Below are 25,206 nucleotides of genomic sequence, written 5' to 3'. Positions count from 1 at the left end.
ATATATGTACCACATCTTCTTTATCCCTTCCTCTGTCAATGGACATGTAGGTGGCATCTGTGTCTTGGCTATTGTAAACAGTGCTGCAATAAACACTGGGGTGCACGTATCTTTTTGAATTATGGCTTTCTCTGGACATATGCCCAGAAGTGGTACTGCTGGATCATACAGCACCTCTATTTGAAGATGTTTTCAAAAGCACATTCCATCTGGGGTGCTCTAATTATTTTACGATTCAAATTTAAAAAAGAATATTTTCGAAGGTACATACATTCCTAGGAAACATAGAGAAGATGCACATTTCCTGCACTGATACAGATGGTGAACCAGAGCAGGACTGACGTCGAGGGCATGAGACCTATGCATCACTGGAGCCCTGAGCCTGAAAAACCTCACTCGATTTAAAGCTCTGCTGTCACTGTCAATACGTTTTAAACAAGGGGGTCTTCTATTTTTAATTTTCACTAGGACCCACAAATTACATAGCTGGTCCTGCTCAGATGAGAAAGCACAGGAAATTAATTTGACATAATATTCACGTATCAGATGCCCAGTGGATCCACATACTGTTGTTTGGAAGAACATCTGAAGAGTGACTCACTTTTGTGTCCAAATGCAAAAGGAAAACTCTTTAAGCTTAATGCTATCCAATTTTATTTAATAAAAACAAAAATGGCATTTTGTTCAATGTTTAATCACAGTGTCAACTACAAACTGGCACTTGCCATCTAACTCCACAAGATTGAGATCAGGTGTTGCTGCAGGTGCTGACGTTCAGACCCCCCTGAAAGGAGTTCAGGGTGAAGAGCAGAAATGAGGCAGCCTGCACTGGAAGAAAACTGACAGAGTGAGTCTTCAGACAGTTAGTTTCAGGAATTGATGTTATGAGCCCAGTGCCATCTCCTCATATCTACAAAAGCACTGAAATCTATCATGGAGATGACTGCTCCTTGTGACTAACAAAATCTGCAAAAAACGTATGCTTGATAGCATATGCTGCCCCTTCACCAAGATCACGTTTACACTGACCTTCCCCTCTACATCTTTGGAGCAGTGTCCCAGAGCTACCTGAGGTGCTGTTCCTGGGCTGCTGTCCTCAATTTGCCCCCAAATAAAACTTAACTTGCAGCTCTCATGTTATTTTTTTTTAACTCAACAACAGATTTTCTGAAATCAGAGGATATTTGGATTAGAAAGACAAGATGAACCATTCCCCATTCCAAATATTAAGGAGCAGCTAAGTACAATTTTGCTAACTCATTCAAGTTTTCTTTCCAGGGGAATATTTCACATCCTCCAACTTGTTATTTTTATTTTTTCTTTTAAGTAGGAAACTTCCACTTCTAGGAACAAAAGAATTCAAATTCTGCTTTCTCTCTGCCCACAGGACCAACTCTCCATTGTCTCTTAGGGAAGATAACCTTCCTTCCAAGCAGAGACATGAATGGGAGAGGAAATGTAAGCCCTTAATTACTACAGATGTTACTTTATGGAATTTTTATTCCAGGAGAGCACCAGAATGAAAAGCTTATGCCCCAGGGCCCCCTCCCTGCTCAATCTCTCTCCGGGTACTCATCTAGATAAAAGGCAGTTAAGAATCTAAAGCTTGCTTGCCAGAGTCCTACAAATCAAATCCTTCCTCTTTGTCTTGAAAATGACATGGAATTCTAAATGAACACTGAAGCTGGATGGGGGTTAGTTGTGTGTGAGCTTGTTAACACCACGTGATAAGACTTGGGGACTGCAGAGGAAGTCAAAGAAGAAAGACAGGGGGCTTCATCCAGTCCACCCACCTGGTTTGAAAGGCTCACATCTCCCCTTCTGGATGCTAGAATGATCGTCTTTTCTCGAGACTGTTTTACAGCACCATCAAGCCAGGTGGGGGCTGTTGGTGTGAACACAAGACGCCAGCACAGAGCGCTCACTCTGGCTTCACTCGGATTTAACTAAGTGAATGTCTGCAGGAGTCTTTATAGACTCTTATCTCTGAAAGAATAAATGCAATACAAGTCTGTTTTCTGGAGCTGCTGGCCCTGAGTGCCAAACCACGTTATGTGGCACCAACCACCCAGAAGTGACAATTTCATTTTTATATACAGGGCACGTTTAACAAGGCGAAGTCTTCCCAGCAAAGACGACCATTGAGGAGCTGTGGAGTGGACAGGCTCAGAGTGAGACCCACGAGCTCTGGGGGAGGGGCTGCATTTGAAGGGCCACCTTAGGAAAAATGTGCCCATTTCCTTCTCCAGTTTCACAGTTAGCCTATTTGAAATGCCAGCCTAAGCCATCTGCAATCTGACACATGCTCCAGTTGAAACTGACCCAAGCCTTATCAAGTGGGTCTGAAAAGGCAGCATGCCAGCAAAGCCGCCTGACCTGGGCCCTTTGGACGGGCCACTGCACCCATTCTTCCTAGGTGGCACCTGAACCCTCTCACATCCCTCAGAAGAGCTGGACTGCCAGCCAACCATTCACCTGTCGATGCATTAATTAGGTTCCTACAAGGCTCCAATCATTGTACAAAGCCTCAGGGTATTCTGTTAGGTCTGATGTTTAAATAGAAACACACATTAAAGGTCCTGTTTGACATTCTTTCTTGTCTCCATGCCTAGGAACCTGGCTTCATTCATTTGCAATGCACCACCGAATTGTGACTTCAAGAAAATTTCTTTTTTAACAACAGCTACTAACAGGTGCTCGTTTCACAGCCAACGCAATCCTCACAGGCAAATTACATCAGGTGAGAGCCTGCTTCAATATCAGAGTCCGACTTAACACAAAGAGGTGGAAAAGTATTGTATAAAACCATTTTCAGCCTATCTGTCTCACCTTCACGGAGAATCTCTCAGTATATTATCTTCAAGCAATAAGCACGATTATGCATGTAGTAAAAACAAATTTGTCCTGTCATTTGAGATGGTTAATGAGAGGCTTCCACTAATTGTGAAATTTTTGTGGTTTTGCAATCATAAGATCTGTACAAGTTTTTGGCGACTTAGAACATACAGCTTTGCAAGCCAGTCACCTTTGCTTCCAGTAAGATTTATGGAAAGGGTCAACATGAAAAGATTTTTGGAAAAAAGCAAATTATGTCATTGACTTCTTAAACCCTGGTAACAGAAGGAATCATAGTGAGTTTCAGGAAGAAAGAGGGGTGAAGGAGTTGAATTTCCTTCTGTTATTGCAATTTGTTTTCTTCCTTTGAGGTGTTTAACATCCTTAAGAGACAAAAGTCATAAATGTCAAGCCTTCCTGCCTCTTCCCTTTGAGGAAACTCTGACATCTTGGTGGCTCCTTGCTTAGCATCACAGCATATTCCTCTTATGGAATGGAGCTATGGACAACATTTGGCTCATGAAAACCCACTCCAAAGTTTTAAAATCACATATATTCAGGACTAGAAATGGCCTCAGATATCAACTTCTACATGACACAGAGGAAGAAGGTGGTGACTTCTCTAAAGTCAAGTTACTGGATGAGCCTGCAAAGGAACTTTGGCCCTTGATGCTCAGTCCAATGGCTTGTTTGGAAGAAATGGGGCTCCATGGCTGGCCTCCTGTCATCCCTCCTGATTTCCTGCACTGATCTGCTTTCATCTTATTGAAGCTGGGTGGGTCCTGCCATCCCCATGTCATGCAGCCACCATTGACTAGAGCAGGTGTTCTCAGAAATGGAAATTATACCCTGAGCTGGTATAATAAGAAGGGTACTTCATTGCTGCGGTATTGTTTCCAAAACCTAGACATAACATGGATCCCATCATGCAGTAAACATCACAGAAACTTAGATCTGGAGACCTTTTCCAGGATACCTTGCTGGGACTACTCATGGAAAACAAGGAAAGTCTGAGATGCTGTCAGAGGCCAGAGTAGACTGATGAAAAAGACAACCAAATGCAAGATAGTACTAGGGACCAGATTCTGGAACAGAAAGAGGATTATCAGTGGAAACATCGGTGAAATTCATATAAACTCTAGTGTTTAGTTAATAATACTGTACTGATGTCAGTTTATTAATTCTGACAAATATGTTATGGTAATGCAAAGTGTGGACAATGGGGAAAATTGGATATAGGGTGTATAAAACCTGTGTATGCTCTTTGTAAAGTGCTCTTTCTATAAAACTAAATTTATTCCCAAATTTGAAAAGGCTTATTTTAAAAATGTCTGTAACGCTGCGCTGGCACAGGAGGGCCAAGAGGAGCTATTCAACGTTCAAGGTCAGGAGGGGCGGCCATGAGAAGATACCCCTAGTCCAAGGTAAGGAGCAGCAGCAGCGCTTTGCTGGAGCAGCCATGAAGAGATACCCAACATCCAAGGTAAGAGAAACCCAAGTAAGACGGTAGGTGCTGCAAGAAGGCATCAGAGGGCAGACACACTAAAACCATAATCACAGAAAACTAGCCAATCTGATCACAGGACCACAGTCCTGTCTAACTCAATGAAACTAAGCCATGCCATGTGGGGTCACCCAAGACAGTCGGGTCATGGTGGAGAGGTCTGACAGAATGTGGTCCACTGGAGAAGGGAATGGCAAACCACTTCAGTATTCTTGCCTTGAGAACCTCATGAACAGTATGAGAAGGCAAAATGATAGGATACTGAAAGAGGAACTCCCCAGGTCGGTAGGTGCCCAATATGCCACTGGAGATCAGTGGAGAAATAACTCCAGAAAGAATGAAGGGATGGAGCCAAAGCAAAAACAATACCCTGTTGTGGATGGGACTGGTGACAGAAGCAAGGTCCAATGCTGTTAAGAGCAATATTGCATAGGAACCTGGAATGTTAGGTCCATGAATCAATGCAAATTGGAAATGGTCAAACAGGAGACGGCAAGAGTGAATGTCAACATTCTAGGAATCAGCGAACTAAAATGGACTGGAATGGGTGAATTTAACTCAGATGACCATTATATCTACTACTATGGGCAGGGATCCCTTAGAAGAAAGGGAGTAGCCATCATAGTCAATGAAAGAGTCCGAAAAGCAGTACTTGGATGCAATCTCAAAAACGACAGATGATCTCTGTTCGTTTCCAAGGCAAACCATTCAACATCACGGTAATCCAAGCCTATGCCCCAACCAGTAACGCTGAAGAAGCTGAAGTTGAACGGTTCTATGAAGACCTACAAGGCCTTTTAGAACTAACACCCAAAAAAGATGTCCTTTTCATTATAGGGGACTGGAATGCAAAAGTAGGAAGTCAAGAAACACCTGGAGTAACAGGCAAATTTGGCCTTGGAATACGGAATGAAGCAGGGCAAAGGCTAATAGAGTTTTGTCAAGAGAACTCACTGGTCATAGCAAACACCCTCTTCCAACAACGCAAGAGAAGACTCTACACATGGACATCACCAATGGTCAACACTGAAATAAGATTGATTATATTCTTTGCAGCCAAAGATGGAGAAGTTCTATACAGTCAGCAAAAACAAGACCAGGAGCCAACTGTGGCTCAGATCATGAACTCCTTATTGCCAAATTCAGACTTAAATTGAAGAAAGTAGGGATAACCACTAGACCATTCAGGTATGACCTAAATCAAATCCCTTATGACTATACAGTGGAAGTGAGAAATAGATTTAAGGGACTAGATCTGATAGACAGAGCCTGATGAACTATGGACAGAGGTTTGTGACACTGTACAGCAGACAGGGATCAAGACCATCCTCATGGAAAAGAAACGCAAAAAGGCAAAATGGTTGTCTGAGGAGGCCTTACAAATAGCTGTGAAACAAAGAGAAGTGAAAAGCAAAGGAGAAAAGGAAAGACATTCCCATTTGAATGCAGAGTTCCAAAGAATAGCCAGGAGAGATAAGAAAGCCTTCCTCAGTGATCAATGCAAAGAAATAGAGGAAAACAACAGAATGGGGAAGACTTGAGATCTCTTCAAGAAAATCAGAGATACCAAGGGAACATTTCATGCAAAGATGGGCTCAATAAAGGAGAGAAATGGTATGGACCTAACAGAAGCAGAAGATATTAAGAGGTGGCAAGAATACACAGAAGAACTGTACAAAAAAGATCTATATGACCCAGATAATCACAATGGTGTGATCACTCACCTAGAGCCAGACATCCTGGAATATGAATCAAGTGGGCCTTAGGAAGCATCTATAGTGGAGGTGATGAAATTCCAGTTGAACTATTTCAAATCCTGAAAGATTATGCTGTGAAAGTGCTGCACTCAATATGCCAGCAAATTTGGAAAACTCAGCAACGGCCACAGGACTGGAAAAGGTCAGTTTTCATCCCAATCCCTAAGAAAGGCAATGCCAAAGAATGCTCAAACTACTGCACAATTGCACTCTTCACACACGCTAGTAAAGTAATGCTCAAAATTCTCCAAGCCAGGCTTCAACAATATGTGAACCATGAACTTCCAGATGTTCCAGCTGGTTTTAGAAAAGGCAGAGGAACAAGAGATCAAATTGCCAATATCCACTGGATCATCGAAAAAGCAACAGAGTTCCAGAAAAACATTTATTTCTGCTTTATTGACTATGCCAAAGCCTTCGACTGTGTGGATCACAATAAACTGTGGAAAATTCTGAAAGAGATGGGAATACCAGACTACCTGACCTGCCTCTTGAGAAACCTGTATGCAGGTCAGGAAGCAACAGTTAGAACTGGACATGGAACAACAGACTGGTTCCAAATAGGAAAAGGAGTCCGTCAAGGCTGTATATTGTCACCCTGCTTATTTAACTTCTATGCAGAGTACATCATGAGAAACGCTGGGCTGGAAGAAGTACAAGCTGGAATCAAGATTGCTGGGAGAAATATCAATAACCTCAGATATGCGGATGACACCACCATTATGGCAGAAAGTGAAGAGGAACTAAAAAGCCTCTTGATGAAAGTGAAAGAGGAGAGTGAAAAAGTTGGCTTAAAGCTTAACATTCAGAAAACTAAGATCATGGCATCTGGTCCCATTACCTCATGGGAAATAGATGGGGACACAGTGGAAACAGTGTCAAACTTTATTTTTTTGGGCTCCAAAATCACTGCAGATGGTGGCTGCAGCCATTAAATTAAAAGACGCTTACTCCTTGGAAGGAAAGTTATGACCAACCTAGATAGCATATTAAAAAGCAGAGACATTACTTTGCCAACAAAGGTCCATCTAGTCAAGGCTATGGTTTTTCCCAGTGGTCATGTATGGATGTGAGAGTTGGACTATAAAGAAAGCTGAGCAGAAAAGAATTGATGCTTTTGAACTGTGGTGTTGGAGAAGACTTAAGAGTCCCTTGGACTACAAGGAGATCCAACCAGTCCATCCTAAAGGAGATAAGTCCTGGGTGTTCACTGGAAGGACTGATGCTGAAGCTGAAACTCCAATACTTTGACCATCTCATGCAAAGAGTTGATTCATTGGAAAAGACCCTGATGCTGGGATGGATTGGGGGCAGGAGGAGAAGGGGACGACAGAGGATGAGATGGCTGGATGGCATCACCAACTCGATGCACATGAGACTGAGTAAACTCCAGGAGTTTGTGATGGACAGGGAGGCCTGGCGTGCTGCGGTTCATGGGGTCGCAAAGAGTCAGACACAACTGAGCAACTGAACTGAACTGAACTGTACATTAAAAGGATTAGTTGTTGTTGTTGTTGCTCAGTTGTTCAGTCAGGTTCAACTCTTTGTGACTCCATGGACAGCAGCATGCTGGGCTCCCTGTCCTTCACTATCTCCTGGAGGTTGCTCAAACTCATATTCATTGAATTGGTTATACCATCTAACCATCTTATCCTCTTTGGATCCCTTAAAATGATTAGGGAACTATATTTTCTCTTTCTAGATACCAATGTCTGGGACCCAGTCCTGGAGTTTCTGGCTTAATTGCTTGGGCGTAAAATCCAGCCACAAATTATTTTCTAAAGGTACCCAGGTGATCCCAGTGTGCAGCCAGGGTTAAGAAAGACTATTGTGAAGTTCTGCATCAGGTCGTCCCAAACTGGAGACCATGGGCCAAATCCAGCCCTAACATAGCTTTTCTTGGGCTTCAAAGTGTTTCAGAAAAATCTGAAATGACTCTCAATCTAAAGATTGAGGGAATTCACATGAAAATTTGAATGCTTCATTCCTCTTTCAAGAGAAAGGAAAAGATGAAAAATGAGATGTTTTCTGCATGGCAACTATGGCATAGCAGAAATAAATTTGGTCTCTGTCCTGGATTCCTAGCATAGGACTCGTAAATTCTGGGGATTTCCTGAGTGATACGAATGTCTTCTGCTACTCATAATGAACCACTTTTGACCATAACTGAGTTTGTGTTAATAAGATGACTCAAGGTGAGACCCCTAGATAGTGTTAGGACATGGCTGGACAACAGAAGGACCCAATAATTAGAGGGCTAGAGCTTTGGGGCCCATCCTTCAATGTCTGGGGATGGCTGAGGGGCTAGAGCTTTGAGTTCAACCATCAACACTGAAATCGGATTGATTATACTCTTTGCAGTCAAAGATGGAGAAGCTCTATGCCGTCAGCAAAAACAAGACCAGGAGCTGACTGTGGCTCAGATTGAACTCCTTACTGTCAAATTCAGACTTAAATTGAAGAAAGGAGGGAAAACCACTAGACCATTCAGGTGTGACCTAAATCAAATCATTTATGATTTTACAGTGGAAGTGACAAATAGATTCAAGAGATTAGATCTGATAGACAGAGTGCCTGAAGAACTACGGATGGAGGTTCGTGACATTGTACAGGAGCCAAGGGATCAAGACCATCCCCAAGGAAAAGAAATGCAAAAATGCAAAATGGTTGTCTGAGGAGGCCTTACAAATAGCTGTGAAAAGAAGATAAGCGAAAAGCAAAGGAGAAAAGGAAAGATATACCCATTTGAATGCAGAGTTCCAAAGAATAGTAAGGAAACATAAGAAAGCTTTCCTCAGTGGTCAATGCAAAGAAATAGAGGAAAACAACAGAATGGGGAAGACTTGAGATCTCTTCAAGAAAATTAGAGATACCAAGGGAACATTTCACGCAAAGATGGGCTCAATAAAGGACAGAAATGGTATGAACCTAACAGAAGGAGAAGTTATTAAGAAGAGGTGGCAAGAATACACTGAACAGCTATATAAAAAAGATCTTCATGACCCAGATAACCATGATGGTGTGAACATTCCCCTAGAGCCAGATCCTGGAATGTGAAGCCAGATTGGCCTTAGGAAGTATCACTACGAACAAAGCTACTGAAAGTGATGGAATTCCAGGTGAGCCGTTTCAAATCCTAAAAGATGGTGCTATGAAAGTGTTGCATTCAATATGCCAGCAAATTTGGAAAACTCAGCAGTGGCCACAGGACCGGAAAAGGTCAGTTTTCATTCCAATCCAAAGAAAGGCAATGCCAAAGAATGCTCAAACTACCACACAATTGCACTCATCTCACACGCTAGCAAAGTTCTAGCTTTGCTAGTACTCCAAGCCAGGCTTCAACAGTACATGAACTGTGAACTTTCAGATGTTACAGCTAGATTTAGAAAAAGCAAAGAAACCAGATATCAAATTGCCAACATCTGTTGGATCATCGAAAAAGCAACAAAGTTCCAGAAGAACATCTACTTCTGCTTTACTGACTATGCCAAAACCTGTGTGGATCACAACAGACTGTGGAAAATTCTTCAGGAGGTGAGAATACCAGATCACCTTACCTGCCTTCTGAGAAACCTGTATGCAGGTCAGGAAGCAACAGTTAGAACTGGACATGGAACAACAGACTGGTTCCAAATTGGGAAAGGGGTATATCAAGGCTGTATATTGTCACCCTGCTTATTTAACTTATATGTAGAGTACATCATGCAAAGTGCTTGGCTGGAAGAAGCACAAACTGGAATCAAGACTGCCAAGGGAAATATCAGTAACCTCAGATATGCATATGATGCTATGCTTATGGCAGAAAGTGAAGAAGAATAAAGAGCCTCTTGATGAAAGTGAAAGAGGAGAGTGAAAAAGTTGGCTTAAAACTCAACATTAGAAAACAAAGATCACGGCATCACTTCATGGCAAGTAGATGGGTAAACAATGGAACCAGTGACAGACTTTATTTTGGGGGCTCCAAAGTCACTGCAGATGGTGACTGCAGTCATGAAATTAAAAGACCCTTGCTTCTTGGAAGAAAAATTATGACTAACATAGACAGCAAATTAAAAAGCAGAGACATTACTTTGCCAACAAAAGTCTGTCTAGTCAAAGCTATGGTTTTTCTAGTAGCCATGTACGAATGTGAGAGCTGGACTGTAAAGAAAGCTGAGCGCTGAAGAATTGATGCTTTTGGACTATGGTGTTGGAGAAGACTCTTGAGCGTCCCTTGGACTTCAAGGAGCTCAAACCAGTCCATCCTAAAGGAGATCAGTCCTGAATATTCATTGGAAGGACTGATGCTGAAGCCGAAACTCCAATACTTTGGCCACCTGATGCAAAAAACTGACTCACTGGAAAAGACCCTGATGCTGGGAAAGATTGAAGGCAGGAGGAGAAGGGGATGACCAAGGATGAGATGGCTGGATGGCATCACTGACTTGATGCACATGAATTTTAGTGAGCTAGCAATGGTCAATGATTCAGTCAAATTGTGTTGTGTGATAAGACCTCCATAGACACCACTGAACAGGGTTTGCAGAGCTTATGGGTTGATGGACACATTGATGTGTTGGGAAGGTGGGACACCAGAGAGGGCAGAGAACCTCTGAGTCATTTCTCCCCTCCCCACTCCCTCTTCCCCATGCATCTTTTCTATTTGGCTGTTCCTGAGCTGTACATTTTCTGAAATACAAGTAAATATTTAAGTGTTTTCCCATGTTCTGTGGATAGTTGTAGTGAACTTTCAAGCCCGAGGAGTTTCAAGGGAACCCCCAAATTTGTAGTGGCGGGGAAGAAATGTGGGTTGCCTGATACCCTATGTGTGGTTGCTGTGTGAAGTGGGGTGCATCTTGTGGGACTGAGCCCTTGAACCCGTGCAGTCTGATAACTCTGAGTAGTGAGGGTTAAAATGGAAATGAATTGTTAGACACTCAGTTGGCATGAGAGAACTGGATAACTGGTGTGGGAAAATGACATGTAGCTGATGTCAGAAAAATCCACATATTTTGTGTCAGAAATGAAGTCAGAAGAAACAGACATCACTGCATAGTTACTCTCGTTTGAGCAGTTGCTTTCTCTAAACAGACCCAGTCAGTTTGCCATCGCTCCAATCTGAAGGAGGAGCGGCAGGGTGGGTTTATTGCTGAGCTTGCACTGTTTTCTAGTTTTGTGTTTTAACAGTGGTGTCAGGGGGACTCATCCATGCGTACTGATGTTTCTCTCTAGCTCTCCCCCATGTCTTCTCTGCTCTGTCCTATGCCCCAAAGAAATGGCACTCCCATGGACTATATTATCTTTACTCTGTCACTGGATGGCTTGTACTGGTGTCAGGACTGGAGGCCTGGTGGAAACAGAGGTCCGGCTGGTCCTATTCGTCCTTCCTGCTCCGGTACCACATCTGTCTGGCAGGGGTTACATCCCTCCTGGTCTGTGGTGGTGCCTCCAGGCGGTCCCTTCTGCAAGGCCCTGGGTCGCCCTGGACTCGGGGCACACACCGCCACCTGTTTTCTTCTCTCCGGGAGAAAGGCGTGCTCCGCCGCTCATCTTTGGGTGTCTCAGCTCCCCTTCATCAGCTCCCAGAGCTTTGTCACCCCTCTGAAAAGACTCCTCCACAGCAGGGTCTTCAGTTAGATTGTTTGGAATGAAGCTCTGTTTCCAGCCAGCACACTGATGGCTGCCTCATAAAACTATAAGCAGTCAGGAACAAAATTATACATGAGGCTGTGTCTTTCAAGATAAATGTAAGGAAAAAATGTTTACTCACACTTAAGCCTGGGAGCTGCTTATTTCAGAATACCTGCCTGCCCCCAGGCAACATCCTTGTCTGGATGGATCATAATCTATTAATTTATCTGTTCACCATATATTACTAATGTTTTCAAAAGGAACGTGGTGAAGAGAATGGAAAAACAAATCAATTCAAAATCAAAATTGAGATAAAGAAGGAATTGATAACTAGTATGTTCAGGTCTCACCATTCAATGCAACTGAAGTGTATTATCACTTTTGATCAGTCTCTTTGAGCTGTAGCCATATTTCATTACTAGGTATTATCTGTTACATCTCTCTTCTTTTTTTCTTTTTTTTTTTTTGCTTTTTCTCTCTTTCCCAAGCATGCGGAACTTGGCCTGACCTTGACCACCCTCCTTTCCTTTGCTGGGATGGAGCGTTCCTCTCCGGCTCCACCAGGGCCTCTCCTGCTGGTTCCTTCTCATCCTTTGCATCTTGGGTTAAAGCTCTGTCCTCAGAGGGCTTTTCTGTCCTTGACTTCAAGCCTCTCATTTTTTTCATACTCTCTAGAGCACCCATATGCTTTATATTGTTTTTGTAACACTATTGTTAATATTCATCATTTGATATTTTATATTTGATGACATTCTTATTGTGTCCCCAAATCCAGCAGAATGCCAGTCAGTGAAAGGAAATGTTTTGTGTGTGTATATGTATCTCTAATGATCACATGTGGAATAATTACTGGCATATTAGAGAAGGCAATGGCTACCACTCCAGTATTCTGGCCTGGAGAATCCCACGGACAGAGGAGCCTGGCGGGCTACTGTCCATGGGGTCACAAAGAGTTGGACATGATTGAGCAACCAAAAGAGTTGGACATGATTGAGCAACCAACAAAGAGTTGGACATGCTTTCACACTGGCTTATTAGTAGTACCCACATATTTAATGGGTGAACTGAATGAATGGATGAATGAATGCATTTTACATATCAGGAAGGGAAGCTAGAGAGTTTAACTAGTCCGAGGACACAAATAGGAAGAACAGAACAAAGATGCAAACTAAGTGATTTCTGACCCATAAAGCCATGTGTATAACCGCACTTCATCAATGGTATTGTTGTTTAGTCGCTAAGTCGTGTCTGACCCTTCTGTGACCCATGGACTGTGTCTGCCAGGCTCCTCCATCCGTGGGATTTTCCAGGTAAGAACACTGGAGTGGATTGCCATTTCCTTCTCCAGGGGATCTTCCTGATGCGAGGATCAAACCCAAGTCTTCTGCACCGGCAGGCAGATTCTTTAGCACTGAGCCACCAGAGAAGCCCTCATGTTAGGGTGCTCCAGCTCACAGAAAGCTGAGCATGTCAGAAACATATTAAATAAACGAGGGTCACACATGTCTTCCAAACGATACTGCAGAGTCCTTCTCTTTATTGACCGGAAACTAACAGCCTACCTGAAATCCCCACAACCTTCAGGGTCCAGGAGTGCCTGTCAGGGTTTGTGCTTAGAGCAGGTAGAGGGTGAAGCGATCTTATAGTCCCTGAGCACGAGGAATGGCCCCCATTTCCAATTTCAAGGTAACAAAGTTCTCCAATTTCAGTTTCACAGGGTGAATAGTACTCAGAAGCCTTCTCTCATTCTACCAACTCTGTCTTGGGAATAATGTCATGCCAATTTCGGCATAATAAAACAAGAAACTGTATGGTTTTTCTCCTTCTCTAACTTTTTATAAAATCATGTATACAGCAAGATGGAAGCCCAGAGGATTTCAGAATAATAGATTATCCTGTGAAATTTAAGCCATTTGTTTGTTTAGTTGATAGACTGATTGGTTGGTTTGGGTTTTGAAACTTAGAGACCGAATATATGGAAAAGCAAGGATAGTGTTCTGCCTTCTTTAGCGATGACCATGATTTTCTGATGTTAAAAGACAGAAAGACAGAGGCAACGTGAAGAAACAGATGAAGACAAGCACACAGAACAAGAACAGAGATGAAGAAGCTAGAGGGTGTTCCAGGGGTTTGCTCCTCCTTGGATCACATCTGCTGGCAATCGAGAGAGGAACTAAAATTACCAAAAGGAATAACAATCCTCCTCCTTTTCAACCTCAGCAAACACAATTCTAACCTGTTTCTGTGCAAACACAGCTGTAGTTTGGAGGTTAGTAATCACTAAGTTTACATTTTAGAGATTTTCTCTGCTCAAACTTGATTTCCTAGTTCCATGAATTTGAGAGAATGATGGTGAATGAATTGCCAAAACAGCAAGGGAGGAATATTAACACAAAGATGCAATTAAGGTAGATAGAATCAAAACATATCCCAGACAATAAAATCACATTTAGATAAGCTTGATGGTCATTATAAAGCATCACAGAATTGCCTAAAAAGACAGTATTGGCATTTGCCTTGTAATTTTAAAAAATTTCTTTATTTTCTTTATGTTTATCCTGAATTGGGGTTCTATTTCAGGAGGTGGGAAAAGATAGGGAGTAAGAAGTATCAGGGAGAGGATAATAAGTGAATAAAATCGCAATGATAACTAAAGTAATTAAAAGAAATTACAAAAACAATATTGTAATCCATTTATCCTGATTTTTAATAGTCAGGCTGATATTTGTCTTCCTATAACCATGATTTTTTTTTTTTTAAACTTACTAAAAAGAAAGAAGAACTGAAATGATTTACTTGTAAAACCTGCCCGTTTGGTAGGACGCGATAGAACACAGGGTTGCCCAGATGTTAAAAGTCATTCAAACAAAACTCCATGAGAATCAAATTAAGAGGACTGAGAGAGGTGAAAAAAACCCGCAAAACAGAAAGGTCTCTGTGCGCAGCAGTCTCTCACGCTCTCTAGCTCACGAGGGAACATTAAAGGCACTCCTTAAAGAGGGTCTATGTTCCCAGATGTTGAAGCTGGATTAATTGTGAACATTCACTCCTCATCCCGTCTCCATTTTGGGTCACTCTTTCCTGGCCCCTCATAACACTCTTTCAATGTGATTTTTGTTAGACAAACGGTCTCATGTTGCTGGAAATGGGAGGTGGATAACGTGAGCACACAGTCCTGTCCCTCTAGACCCGGGCTGATTTATGCTCGGATCCTCACGCTGGAAGGCAAGGTGGCCTGTTGGCACCCGCCAGCCCTGCAGCCGCGGCTCTGACTGTCTGACTGTCCGCATTCCCACCATAAACTTTTGCTTTTAGGAGTTTATGACTTGGCTATAAAACGCTGCCTGCAGCGGGGTGGATCTTACAAAATTGTTTTATGTTACAAGAAAGGAAAAACAAAATAATAAAATAAAATAAAAGGTCTGTAATTTCAGACACTATCTAGTGCTTCTGGGACTTTAAAAAGCCTGTAATTGTGCTGTCTCTGCACTCTCCTGGTGTTCAAATCAATGCTTTGAAGTTCAGTGGTTTAAATATAAAACGAAGATACTACCTTTACTTTGAAGAAGTGATTTTCAAAGATGGTGAATGTATAGCTTGCAAGTAAAATAAAAATGAGGGGTTTTCTTTAGAGTCGAAGGAATTTCAGGATCTCTTCCACGTGAATCAAGAACTTCTGGAGAGAGTAGCATGGAAACATATACACTACCATATGTAAAATAGACAGTTGGTGGGAATTTGTTGATTGACTCAGGGAACTCAAACTGGGGCTCTGTGGCAACCTAAAGCGGTGGGAAATGGTGGGAGGGAGTTTCAAAAGGGAGGGGATGTGTGTATACCTATGGCGGATTCATGCTGTCCTATAGCAGAAACCAACACAATATTGTAAAGCAATTATCCTTCCATTAAAAATAAAGAAAGAAAGAAAAAAAGAACCACATCTGGAATTTTGTTTCCCAAGACAGAAATGTAAAAAAAAAAAAAAAGCCCTGAGCTTACTTCCTCCTAGAAGCACACCAAAATCACTATAATCCCTGTGGTTTTGAGAACATGGGCTTTTGTTCATCTGTACCTGAACCTATCGGTAGGGTCTCCTGCTTATCTTCTGTAAGATTTTATATAGGATTTTAACTTCTCTTGCCCTTATCTTTTCTATAATTATAAAATGTGAATAATAATAATAAAACAATAATTAACTCAAAAAGTCAAACAAAAAAAAAAAAAAGAAGAAGAAGGAGGAACCAGAATGAAACAGGAGAGACAGAGTCACGGTAGTCAAGTTAGTCAAGTATAGTCAAGTATAGTCAAGCCCACGGTATAGTTATCCGTGGGCATGGATAACCATAAATAAGAGGGTAATTACAACTATGAAAGTTCTTCCCAAGGAGCAAGCGGTCTGAAACCTACATTAGACTCCCCAAGCTGGAGCCCACAGAACATCTGGGTTTGAAGGCCAGTGAGGCTTGCTTTTACATAACGGCTGCAGGAAATAGAGAATCCACTCTTAAAGGGAGCACACAAAATTTCACACACTCCAGGAACCGGGGCGGAAGCAGTCATTTGAAAGGAGCTTCAGTCAGACCCACCCGCTGATCTTAGAGAGTCCCCTGGAGAGACAGGAGGTAACTGGGACTCCCCCTGTGGATGGAGAAGCTGGGAGCTCTTTATGCCTTAATAACACTGGTGCTGGAACGTGCCATAGTGGAAGTCTCCCTCTAGTATATTAGCCTTGGGACTCAGCTCTCTCCCCACTCACCAGCCTGTTGGCACCAGTACTGGGAACCCGACTGACTGGGATGGGACCCAGCCCCACCCACCAGCAAACGGGCGCTGCAAGAACCTCTGAGCCCACAGCCACACCTGGACATAGCCCTGTCTACCAGAGATCCTGGGGCCCAGTCCTTCACACCAACACACAGGGACTAGACCTGGAATCCCTAAGAACCTGCATCCAGGGACTCTGCTATCCAGCCTGACATATCAGAGGGCAGACGTCAGTCCCAGGACAACTGACAAAGCCCTGCCGTCTGCTGTGGCAGGACTTACCGACCCATTAGCAGGTCAGCACCATTTCAGGCCCACAGACCAGCAGGCCAAAACAAGCCTCAAGACACTCCACACCCCACAGCAAGCTCTCTCAGAAACCACGCCTGGGCCCTATGGCCAGACCCAGGACACGGTTCTGCCCACCGGGGAGATGACACTGTCCCTGGGACCTGGCTTTACTTTCCGCTTCCCAGGTGGCGCGAGTGATAAAGAACTCGGCTGCCAATGTAGTAGACATACAAGACAGATGTGGGTTTGATCCCTGGGTCAGGAAGATCCCCTGAAAGAGGAAATGACAACGCACTCCAGTATTCTTACCCGGAAAATCCCATGGACAGAGGAGGCTGGTGGGCTACAGTCCATGGGCTCGTAAAAATTCAGACATACTGAGTGATTAACACTTTAACTTTCTTTCACTCACTGGTAGGCAGGCACCAGTCCTGGGGTTCCTGGACCCTGACTTCACCCATTAGTAAGCCAGCACTAGCCCCAGGGTCCCATCGGGTTCTGCTGCTAGCTACCTCATGACCCATCCCTGCCAATCAGCAGCCTCTCTAAAGGGCAGGGCCTGGCAATCACCTGGACTGGGTCGAGACATGACAAGCAGACCACCCACAAGATGTCTCCTGCGAGGTTGGAAAACACAACCAACCTACCAGATACACAGAAATAAAATAGCAATTTAAGGCAACGGAAGAACATATTCCAAATGAAAGAACAGATGAAACCCAGAAGAAAAATTAAGTGGACATCTATCTGAGAAAGAATTCAAGGTAATGTTAGCAAAGATGATCAAAGAACTTGGGAGATAATTAATAATGTTAAAATCACTCTGCATCCTAAGGCAATCTACAGATTTGGTGCAATCCCTATCAAAATACCAATAACAATTATCACAGAAATAGGACAGATAATTTAAAATTTTTTATGGACGCATAAAAGACCCCAAATAGCCAAAACAATCTTGAGAATAAAGAATAGATCTGGAAGGTATCATGTTCCCTGACTTTAGGTTATAGTACAAAATTACAGAAATCAAAACAGTGAGGTACTGGCATAAAAACAGATACATAGATCAGTGCAGCAGAATAGAGCCCAGAAGTAAATTCACACACTAATGGTCAATTCACCTATAGTTGTGTTGGGAAACCTGAACAGCTGCATGTAAAAAAAAAATGAAATTAGAAAAATTTCTCACACCATATACAAAGTGTATTAAAGACCTAAATGTAAGACCAGAAGCCATAAAAAGGTCCTAGAAGAAAACATAGACAGAATACTCTGATGTAAATCACAGCAAATTTTTTTTTTTTTTTTGTGGATAATTCTAAGACCAAGAAAATAATAGCAAAATAAACAGACGGGGCCTAATTAAACTTTAAAGATTTTACACAGGAAAGGAAACCATTGACAAAAAGACAACCTTCTGAATGGAAGAAAATATTTGCAACTGGTATGACTGATAAGGGCTTAATATCCAAAACATACAAATTCAATATATATAAAAAAAAAAACTCAATATCCAAAACTGAACTACTAGATTTTAAAATGGACACAAGTCCTGAATAGACATTTTTTACAAAAAGATGTCGAAATGGCCAACAAACAAATGAAAAGATGCTCCACGTCACAAGTCAGCAGAGAGCTCTAAATCAAAATCACAATGTGATATTATCTCACATCTGTGAAAATGGCTATCATCAAAGAACACAAATATCAGATGTTGGCAAGATGTGGGGGAAAGGGAACTCTTGCACACTACTGCGGGCATGTCAGTTGGTACACGCACTGAAAAACAGAATGCAAAGTCCTCAAAACCTACAAACAGAAATACCACGTGATCCAGCAATCCCATTCATGCATGTACATCAGAAGAAAGCAAAAACAGTATTTCAAAAAGACATATGCACCCACACGTTCATAGCAGTATTTTTATGATGACCAAGTCATGTAAAGAACTGTGTCCATCAATAAGAGATGGATAAAGTTGTGTGTGCATGTGTGTGTATAAACATTTTTATATTAAGTTAATTCTTCACTTGGAGTATACTTGGCTTACACTGTTATATTAATCTCTGCTACACAGCAAAGTGACTTAGTTTTACACATATACACATTCTTTCTTAAATGTTCTTTTCCATTATGGTTTATTCCAGGAGACTGGATTATAAATTGTGTATATATAATGGGTGGATCCCAGTTCAATCTGACTGATGGGAAGATGCCAAGAAGAGACTCAGAACACACACAAAGGGCAGACTGTGTGAAGATACAGGAAAAGAAGACCATCTATTGATACAAAATGCAGAGAGGAAACCAAACCCTACTGCTGCCTTGATCTTGAACTTCTAGCCTCTAGAATTGACAGAAAATATGTGTCTGTTGTTTAAAGCTACCTAGTCTGTTAAATTCTGCTATGACTGTCTGAACAAACTAATATTTTCATACTTTGTACCAAAAATCTTTTGCTTAAAAATAATTAAAAAAAAAATAGACCTTCTTGGAAAAAGGTGTTCACTTGATGAATTTGAAACGTTTCTTTCTCAGCAGCACCACACATGAAGGAGAAACTGATTTGTTAGAGAGAGGTTTGGGCTGGCAGGGATACACAGTGTGAAGTGGAGCGTGGCAGGCGTTCACTGAATCCTGCAGTGCCAGGCCTCCAAGATCAGCCAGTACCGTCTCCAAGAATGACTACATTGGCAATTTCAGAGACCCAGGTGGTCTGATTAGCTCTGCTTTGACCATTAAAATCAACAGTTAATAATGTTCTGAAAACTTGAATGCCTCATGAATATATTCAAGTCTGGGACATGTTCTTGATTCTGCTGTCTTCTCTTCAAATCATAAGACACACATCTTGTAGAGGTCTCCCAGGCTAGTATGTGTAGAACATAGTGTAGACATTAAGATTTGGGCCATGACCTCCAGGAAGTCAAGGTAGAGATTAGTTAAAAATTGTGTTTTCTTATCTTTCCAAGTGTGTTCACAGAACTTGGTTTGGGATGATTTTTCCGAGAGATGGCAGGGTTCCCCACAGGCAGACGTGCCTGTCTGCAAAGGGCTGGCTTCCAGATGACATGTAACATCCATCCGTTCATTCACGTTGAGTCCGCTGAAGACACATAAACACACCCAACCGTGGAGACACAGCTTTTCCTTTTCTTCTTTGCCATTGAGCAGCTTCTTTCTCTCTGCAGCTTCCTTCACTTTGTTTTTTTTTTTTCATGAAGGCACAGCAGGTACAACCATTTTAACTCCATTTCTGGCTGAGATCCCCTTTGGTAAACATTCCCTTAAAGTTAAAAAGAAAACTACTCGTCTTTTTCCAACAATGAGAAAAGTGCAATTTGTTCTTTTTTGTTTTGATTAAAACATCAAAAGCTCGCAGCAAGGGCCTCTTAAATGCAAATGCCCTCTTCACCTCCTCTTAGATTTCTGAGTTCCTTGGGACTTCCCAACAATTCCTGTTTTTCTGAATCTTCTCTCTTCCCCTGGCTGAGAAATTCTACCATCTAGCTCTTTGGAAATCAATGTTAAATCATGTGGATGCTTTGTTCAGCCCGTGGGGTCTTTGACTTTGGGGTTCTGAGCATTTATTACCCTTAGTGAGATTGACAGCATCTGATTTTGTTCATCTATAGGCATAGAGAGGACTGGGAAAGTGTTAGGCATTTCATTATGACGTGTGACAGATATAAACATTCTGTGTACATATTTTAGCAGGAACAACATATTTATAGTTGCATTGGAATTCTCTAACTCAAAGCAAAGATACAGAGTCAGTTTGATAAGCTACTTCTCTTTGAATATTCTACATTCCAGCACTATTCTAATGCTAGAAAGGGATGGAATTAAAAGTGAATACTCAGGAAAGAGCAGGTGTTTTACCTGGCAAAGCCAACGCCTCTGCTGACTCCATTAGCATCTCTTAGTATTCTCGTGGAAATGACATGTCCAAAGGGTTTCAGCATATTCTCAAGTTCCTGCTCATCCATCGAAATGGGGAGATTTGAGATGTATAGGTTTGTTGGGTCTTGCTCTTGTTGCTAAGGGAAAAAAGAAACACATGCGGTAAGTTCTGAATATAGAGAAACACTGCACAAATGGATACATTTTCCTTACATTGCCATCTAGATTCCAATCTCTAACATTCTGCTCAAGTTCTTTCAGTAAGGGCCATGTTTCTTTTCACTGAATTCCAAGATGGGCCAAAATGCTTCTCATAGAAACAATGTCATCTGTGACAACCAAGCTTTCTGTCCAGCCTTCCTTAGAAAAGACTAATGAACTTTTATTGTAATTGAACAAAGGTAAACACATATATTCTATGACCACTAACTGGTGGTTCTATAACCAGTCTAACTGCCTTCACCACTAGTTATTAATGTTGCATTTAGAGAGTGTTCATAGTCGTGTGTGCGTGTGTGCTAAGTAACTTCAGTCGTGTCCAACTCTTTGTGACACTATAGACCATAGCCTGCCAGGCTCCTCTGTCTGTGGGATTCTCCAGGCAAGAATACTGGAGTGGGTTGCCATGACCTCCTCCATGGGATCTTCCCAACCCAGGGATCCAACCCACATCTTTTACATCTCCTGCATTGGCAGGCGGGTTCTTGACGAGTGGTGCTACCTGGGAAGCCCTTCACAATACACTAGGCATTGTTTTAAATCCTTGATATAGACTATTTCATTCAATATTCAAAGTGTATATAATTGCTACTATTTTAGAGAGGACAAAATTGAGCCATAGCTTGTCTAAGATACATAGGTCGTAAACGTCAAAGCCAGGGCTGAAACCCCCCAAATTCGGGGGTTTCCCTGTCTTACTACATGGCTTTCCACTGAATCAATGGGGGAAAAGAAGTATGGTCCTAGAACATCGTTTATCATCGGCCTCAGCATCAGTTGGGAACTTGCCAGTAATGTAAATTCTCAGGACCCACCCCAGGAGCAGAAACTTGAGGGTGGGCCAAATGACGTGTGTTTTGACAAGTCCTTCAGGTGATCTCTGATGATCGCTCAAGTGTGGCACTCACTTCCACAGAACACAACTAAATATTTACACGTGAATGAGATTATGAAGCAGTAGTGCTTAAATAAGCTTTTTTAATAGGATGGGAAATCAAACAACCTGCCAGCATTATTTCCAAGTACAGGAATATTTGCTATTTCACAGGCTGAATTTATATGTTGGAACTCAGTTATATGTCTCAAAATAACACACAGCCAAAAACTTGACGTGATTAGTTAATATCAAAGTAGATCAGATAGTTAAATGAACTATATTTTAATTAAAACAACAAGAAACACAATCACAATGGGAAAAGCAGTTCTGAAGTCTGTAGCAAATGAGATTATATAACAGTAAAAATATCTGTTGTGAAGAGATGATATCTTCTGTAGAAATTTGAGGTTTTAAGCACAATGAACAAGATTCCAATTACTATTACAGGTCAAGAAACAATTTTGGCATGACACTAAACTCCATTATGTTTAGCAGTTCTAAATATTCATGCAGGTCATAATATTTTTATTAGGCTTTGAGATGAATAAGATCTATTATTAGGTTCTTTTTGAAACACAGTTTAGTTTTCAAACTTTTTGATCACCAGGGAAATCTCTGAAAATAAATATGCAATCAATCAAAAACTACAACACAACTTTAGCGTTTGGGAATATAGTTTAAATGGAGCAACTGTATAACTGTGGTCAGTTTCTCTCTTTCTCACACACACACATCACTAATTAATGGTATGATCCTAGAGAGAAAATAGAGATAGTACTTTTTCCTAAGTGACATGATCCCCACCCCCTAATGGAGGTGATTTAAAAAAAGTGGTATTTCAGATACATAATAACAAGCCTATGCACATACAACTTTCACCTTTATATTATTTTACTACCCATCCTCTAATTTTAATCTTCATATCATCTTTCCAAAGGCAGGTAAGCCAATAGCATCATAGTTATTGGATAATGAGGAAATGGAGGCACGAATTTTTCATCATCTTACCTGAAGATAATTTGATAATTAGTGACAGGGTTCAAATTAAATTTAGTCAGGTTTTCTATCTTCCATCTAGTGCATTTTCCACTAGTCCAGTCCAGTGTTATCAACACTTTAATCATTTGCATATCATCTTAGAAAATGTGCCAGCCATGTACTGATTTTATTTACTTAACACTTTTCTTTACATCAAAATACCTTTGGGCTTAAGTAAACCCATTTAAAAAGGCAACATTATGTTGCTGTGTAGCTAAAAGGCCAGGATCACTTGGCATAAGTAGGTTACTATCAAAACTGGTAACAAATTAATGTTGTTAAATTATATTAGATATTGCTTCTTCACAGAAGATTTTGACCTTGGTGATTGACTTTCTCTTAGTTACAAACGAGATCTGTAATTAGGAGAGGTATTGACTACACTAGGACCAGACAGAGTCTCTTTTCCTGGGAAGAATCAGAGTTGAGAAAAGAATAACTTTCTCATAGTGTGATTTTTGGGGCTTACACTTCCAGGTCAACTCAAGTCCCAGTGGGAGTTCCTGCTTTAGCCCAGAGAGCAGACTGCAACATATGGTAGTCTCAGGAATGGGTGGGAATTTGCCCGATGTTCTGCACCCCTTTGTCCTAAATGAGGATAAACAACCATAAGCAAACAATCCCCTTATACCAGCATTCTGTACAATCTTTTCATCTTTCAAGTAGTATTAGACCAGTGTATCCTGATTCATTTACTTGCACCTTCTCAAAATGGAGTGCAACAAACAGACAGAGCTTAGTACACAAGAGAATGCCCAGTAAGCCACTTTCTGAATTCAAATTCAAAGAGCAAGGCCAATCCTTAATCTGCATTCATAGAGACAGTACAGAATTAGAGAGTGTCATTCCTTGATTTGTATTCAGAGAAAGACTATAGTGTTGGGCAGTGTTATTCATTAACTCATTCTCTCCTTTGAAATACAAGTCTTGAACAAATATATTTGTTGACAATAGAAATTAATTTCTGTACAGAATGAACTTTAAAATAATATATACATCTATATTTTTACTATTTATATATCAGATTTATGTAAACAGATAGTTTCTTTTGAAAGGCTCTTTGGCACTTTGGCTCTTTGAACCTGAAAGACTATGTCTTTTAAATTTGTAGAAAAGCATAACTCATGTGTGTGATACCTAGAATCTAGAATCTTTTACCAATCTGTTTTTAACTTTTCATGATCATTGAGCTCCAGAATGGAGCTCAAGGGGCACTTCATCCAATCGGATCATTTAACAGATGGGGGAAGATAGAGACTGGAGTAGTGCTTATGAGTTACTCCAGGCCACCCAGCTAACTAGTAACGGGCTGGAAATAGAACCCCTGTCCCTTCATTCTTGGTCTAATGTCCTTCCCAATTCTTCATACTGCCTTTCCCCGTAAACTCCAGAGAATGGTAGGTAGAAGTTTGCAGTTCAAAGAACTATTAGTACAGAAAAGAATATCTCAGCATATCTTATTTTATTCACTTTTGCATATTCATTACTTAGTTTAGACACAAAGTTAAGGCTGCCAAGAAAGGGGGTCCCTGGCCTTAGTTGGCATCTCACGTATCATCACTGAATGACTCCTCTGCAGCGGGTAATCTGTAAAAGTATATGACTGTAATTCATACATCTACTACATTTAATTGACCGTGTCACCATAAGTAACTCCTCCATTTGGTCTGTCTGTATCTTTTCATCTGTATAGGGATTTCTTGATTTATTATTATTTAGCTTTGTCAAAAGATTGTGAAGAAGTTAGAATGGTACCTGCCCCATTATTAATGGGAGCAGAGACCTTACCATTTTATTTAAGAATATGCAAACATTCATTTCATGACTTCACTTTCCATGGATTTTTGGTGTTAGATTTATTGGTATTCATTCACTTTTTAAATGTAGTTTGGAACAACTTCAGAACATTTTGAGGAAGCTTAGCAAATGAAGACAAATAGAGGACAACATTATTACTCATATCATGATCAAATATTATGTCTGGGTCTCTGTTTGTTGGATACGTAACATAACTATTATATATACATAATTCTAGAAAAGGTAACAACTTTTGAACAAGATTTCAACACTCAATCTGTTAACAGTCATGCTTGATGAAATTATATTCAAATATTCAGGAAGTAGTTATTGGCATTAGAGATTTTAGAGCAAAGTTTCTCAAGCCACCTGTGGTGGGAACCATTTTTATTTCCAACCTGTCACAAACTGATATTTGTAAAATATTTATATTTGTCAAAGCTAATAGAATGAAATTAAAAGACACAAAATGCAAGTTGCAGTTTTTTATTGCCATATTCAACAGATCAAAATTACATTTGGATTAAATGTCATGATAATGTGAAATTGTTATACAAAGTTTTAAATGCTTACTCTATTTCTGTATGTATTTCATTTTGAACAAGTACTAT

General features: G+C 41.0%; 1 protein-coding gene across 6 annotated transcripts in view; it reads right to left on the bottom strand.

Annotated features, from left to right (window-relative positions):
* Positions 1–25,206, bottom strand: part of RBMS3 (RNA binding motif single stranded interacting protein 3) — a 780,234-nt gene that overhangs the window by 277,681 nt on the left and 477,347 nt on the right. For all 6 annotated transcript variants that reach the window (XM_061127661.1, XM_061127659.1, XM_061127657.1 and 3 more), the window contains exon 5: positions 20,644–20,801. In XM_061127661.1, the coding sequence (XP_060983644.1) occupies positions 20,644–20,801 (158 nt within the window). The remainder of the gene's footprint in view (positions 1–20,643; positions 20,802–25,206) is intronic.

The sequence above is a fragment of the Dama dama genome, chromosome 24 (genome assembly GCF_033118175.1).
Source record: "Dama dama isolate Ldn47 chromosome 24, ASM3311817v1, whole genome shotgun sequence".
Lineage (NCBI taxonomy): Eukaryota > Metazoa > Chordata > Mammalia > Artiodactyla > Cervidae > Dama > Dama dama.
This window is presented reverse-complemented; position numbering and strand designations above follow the sequence as displayed.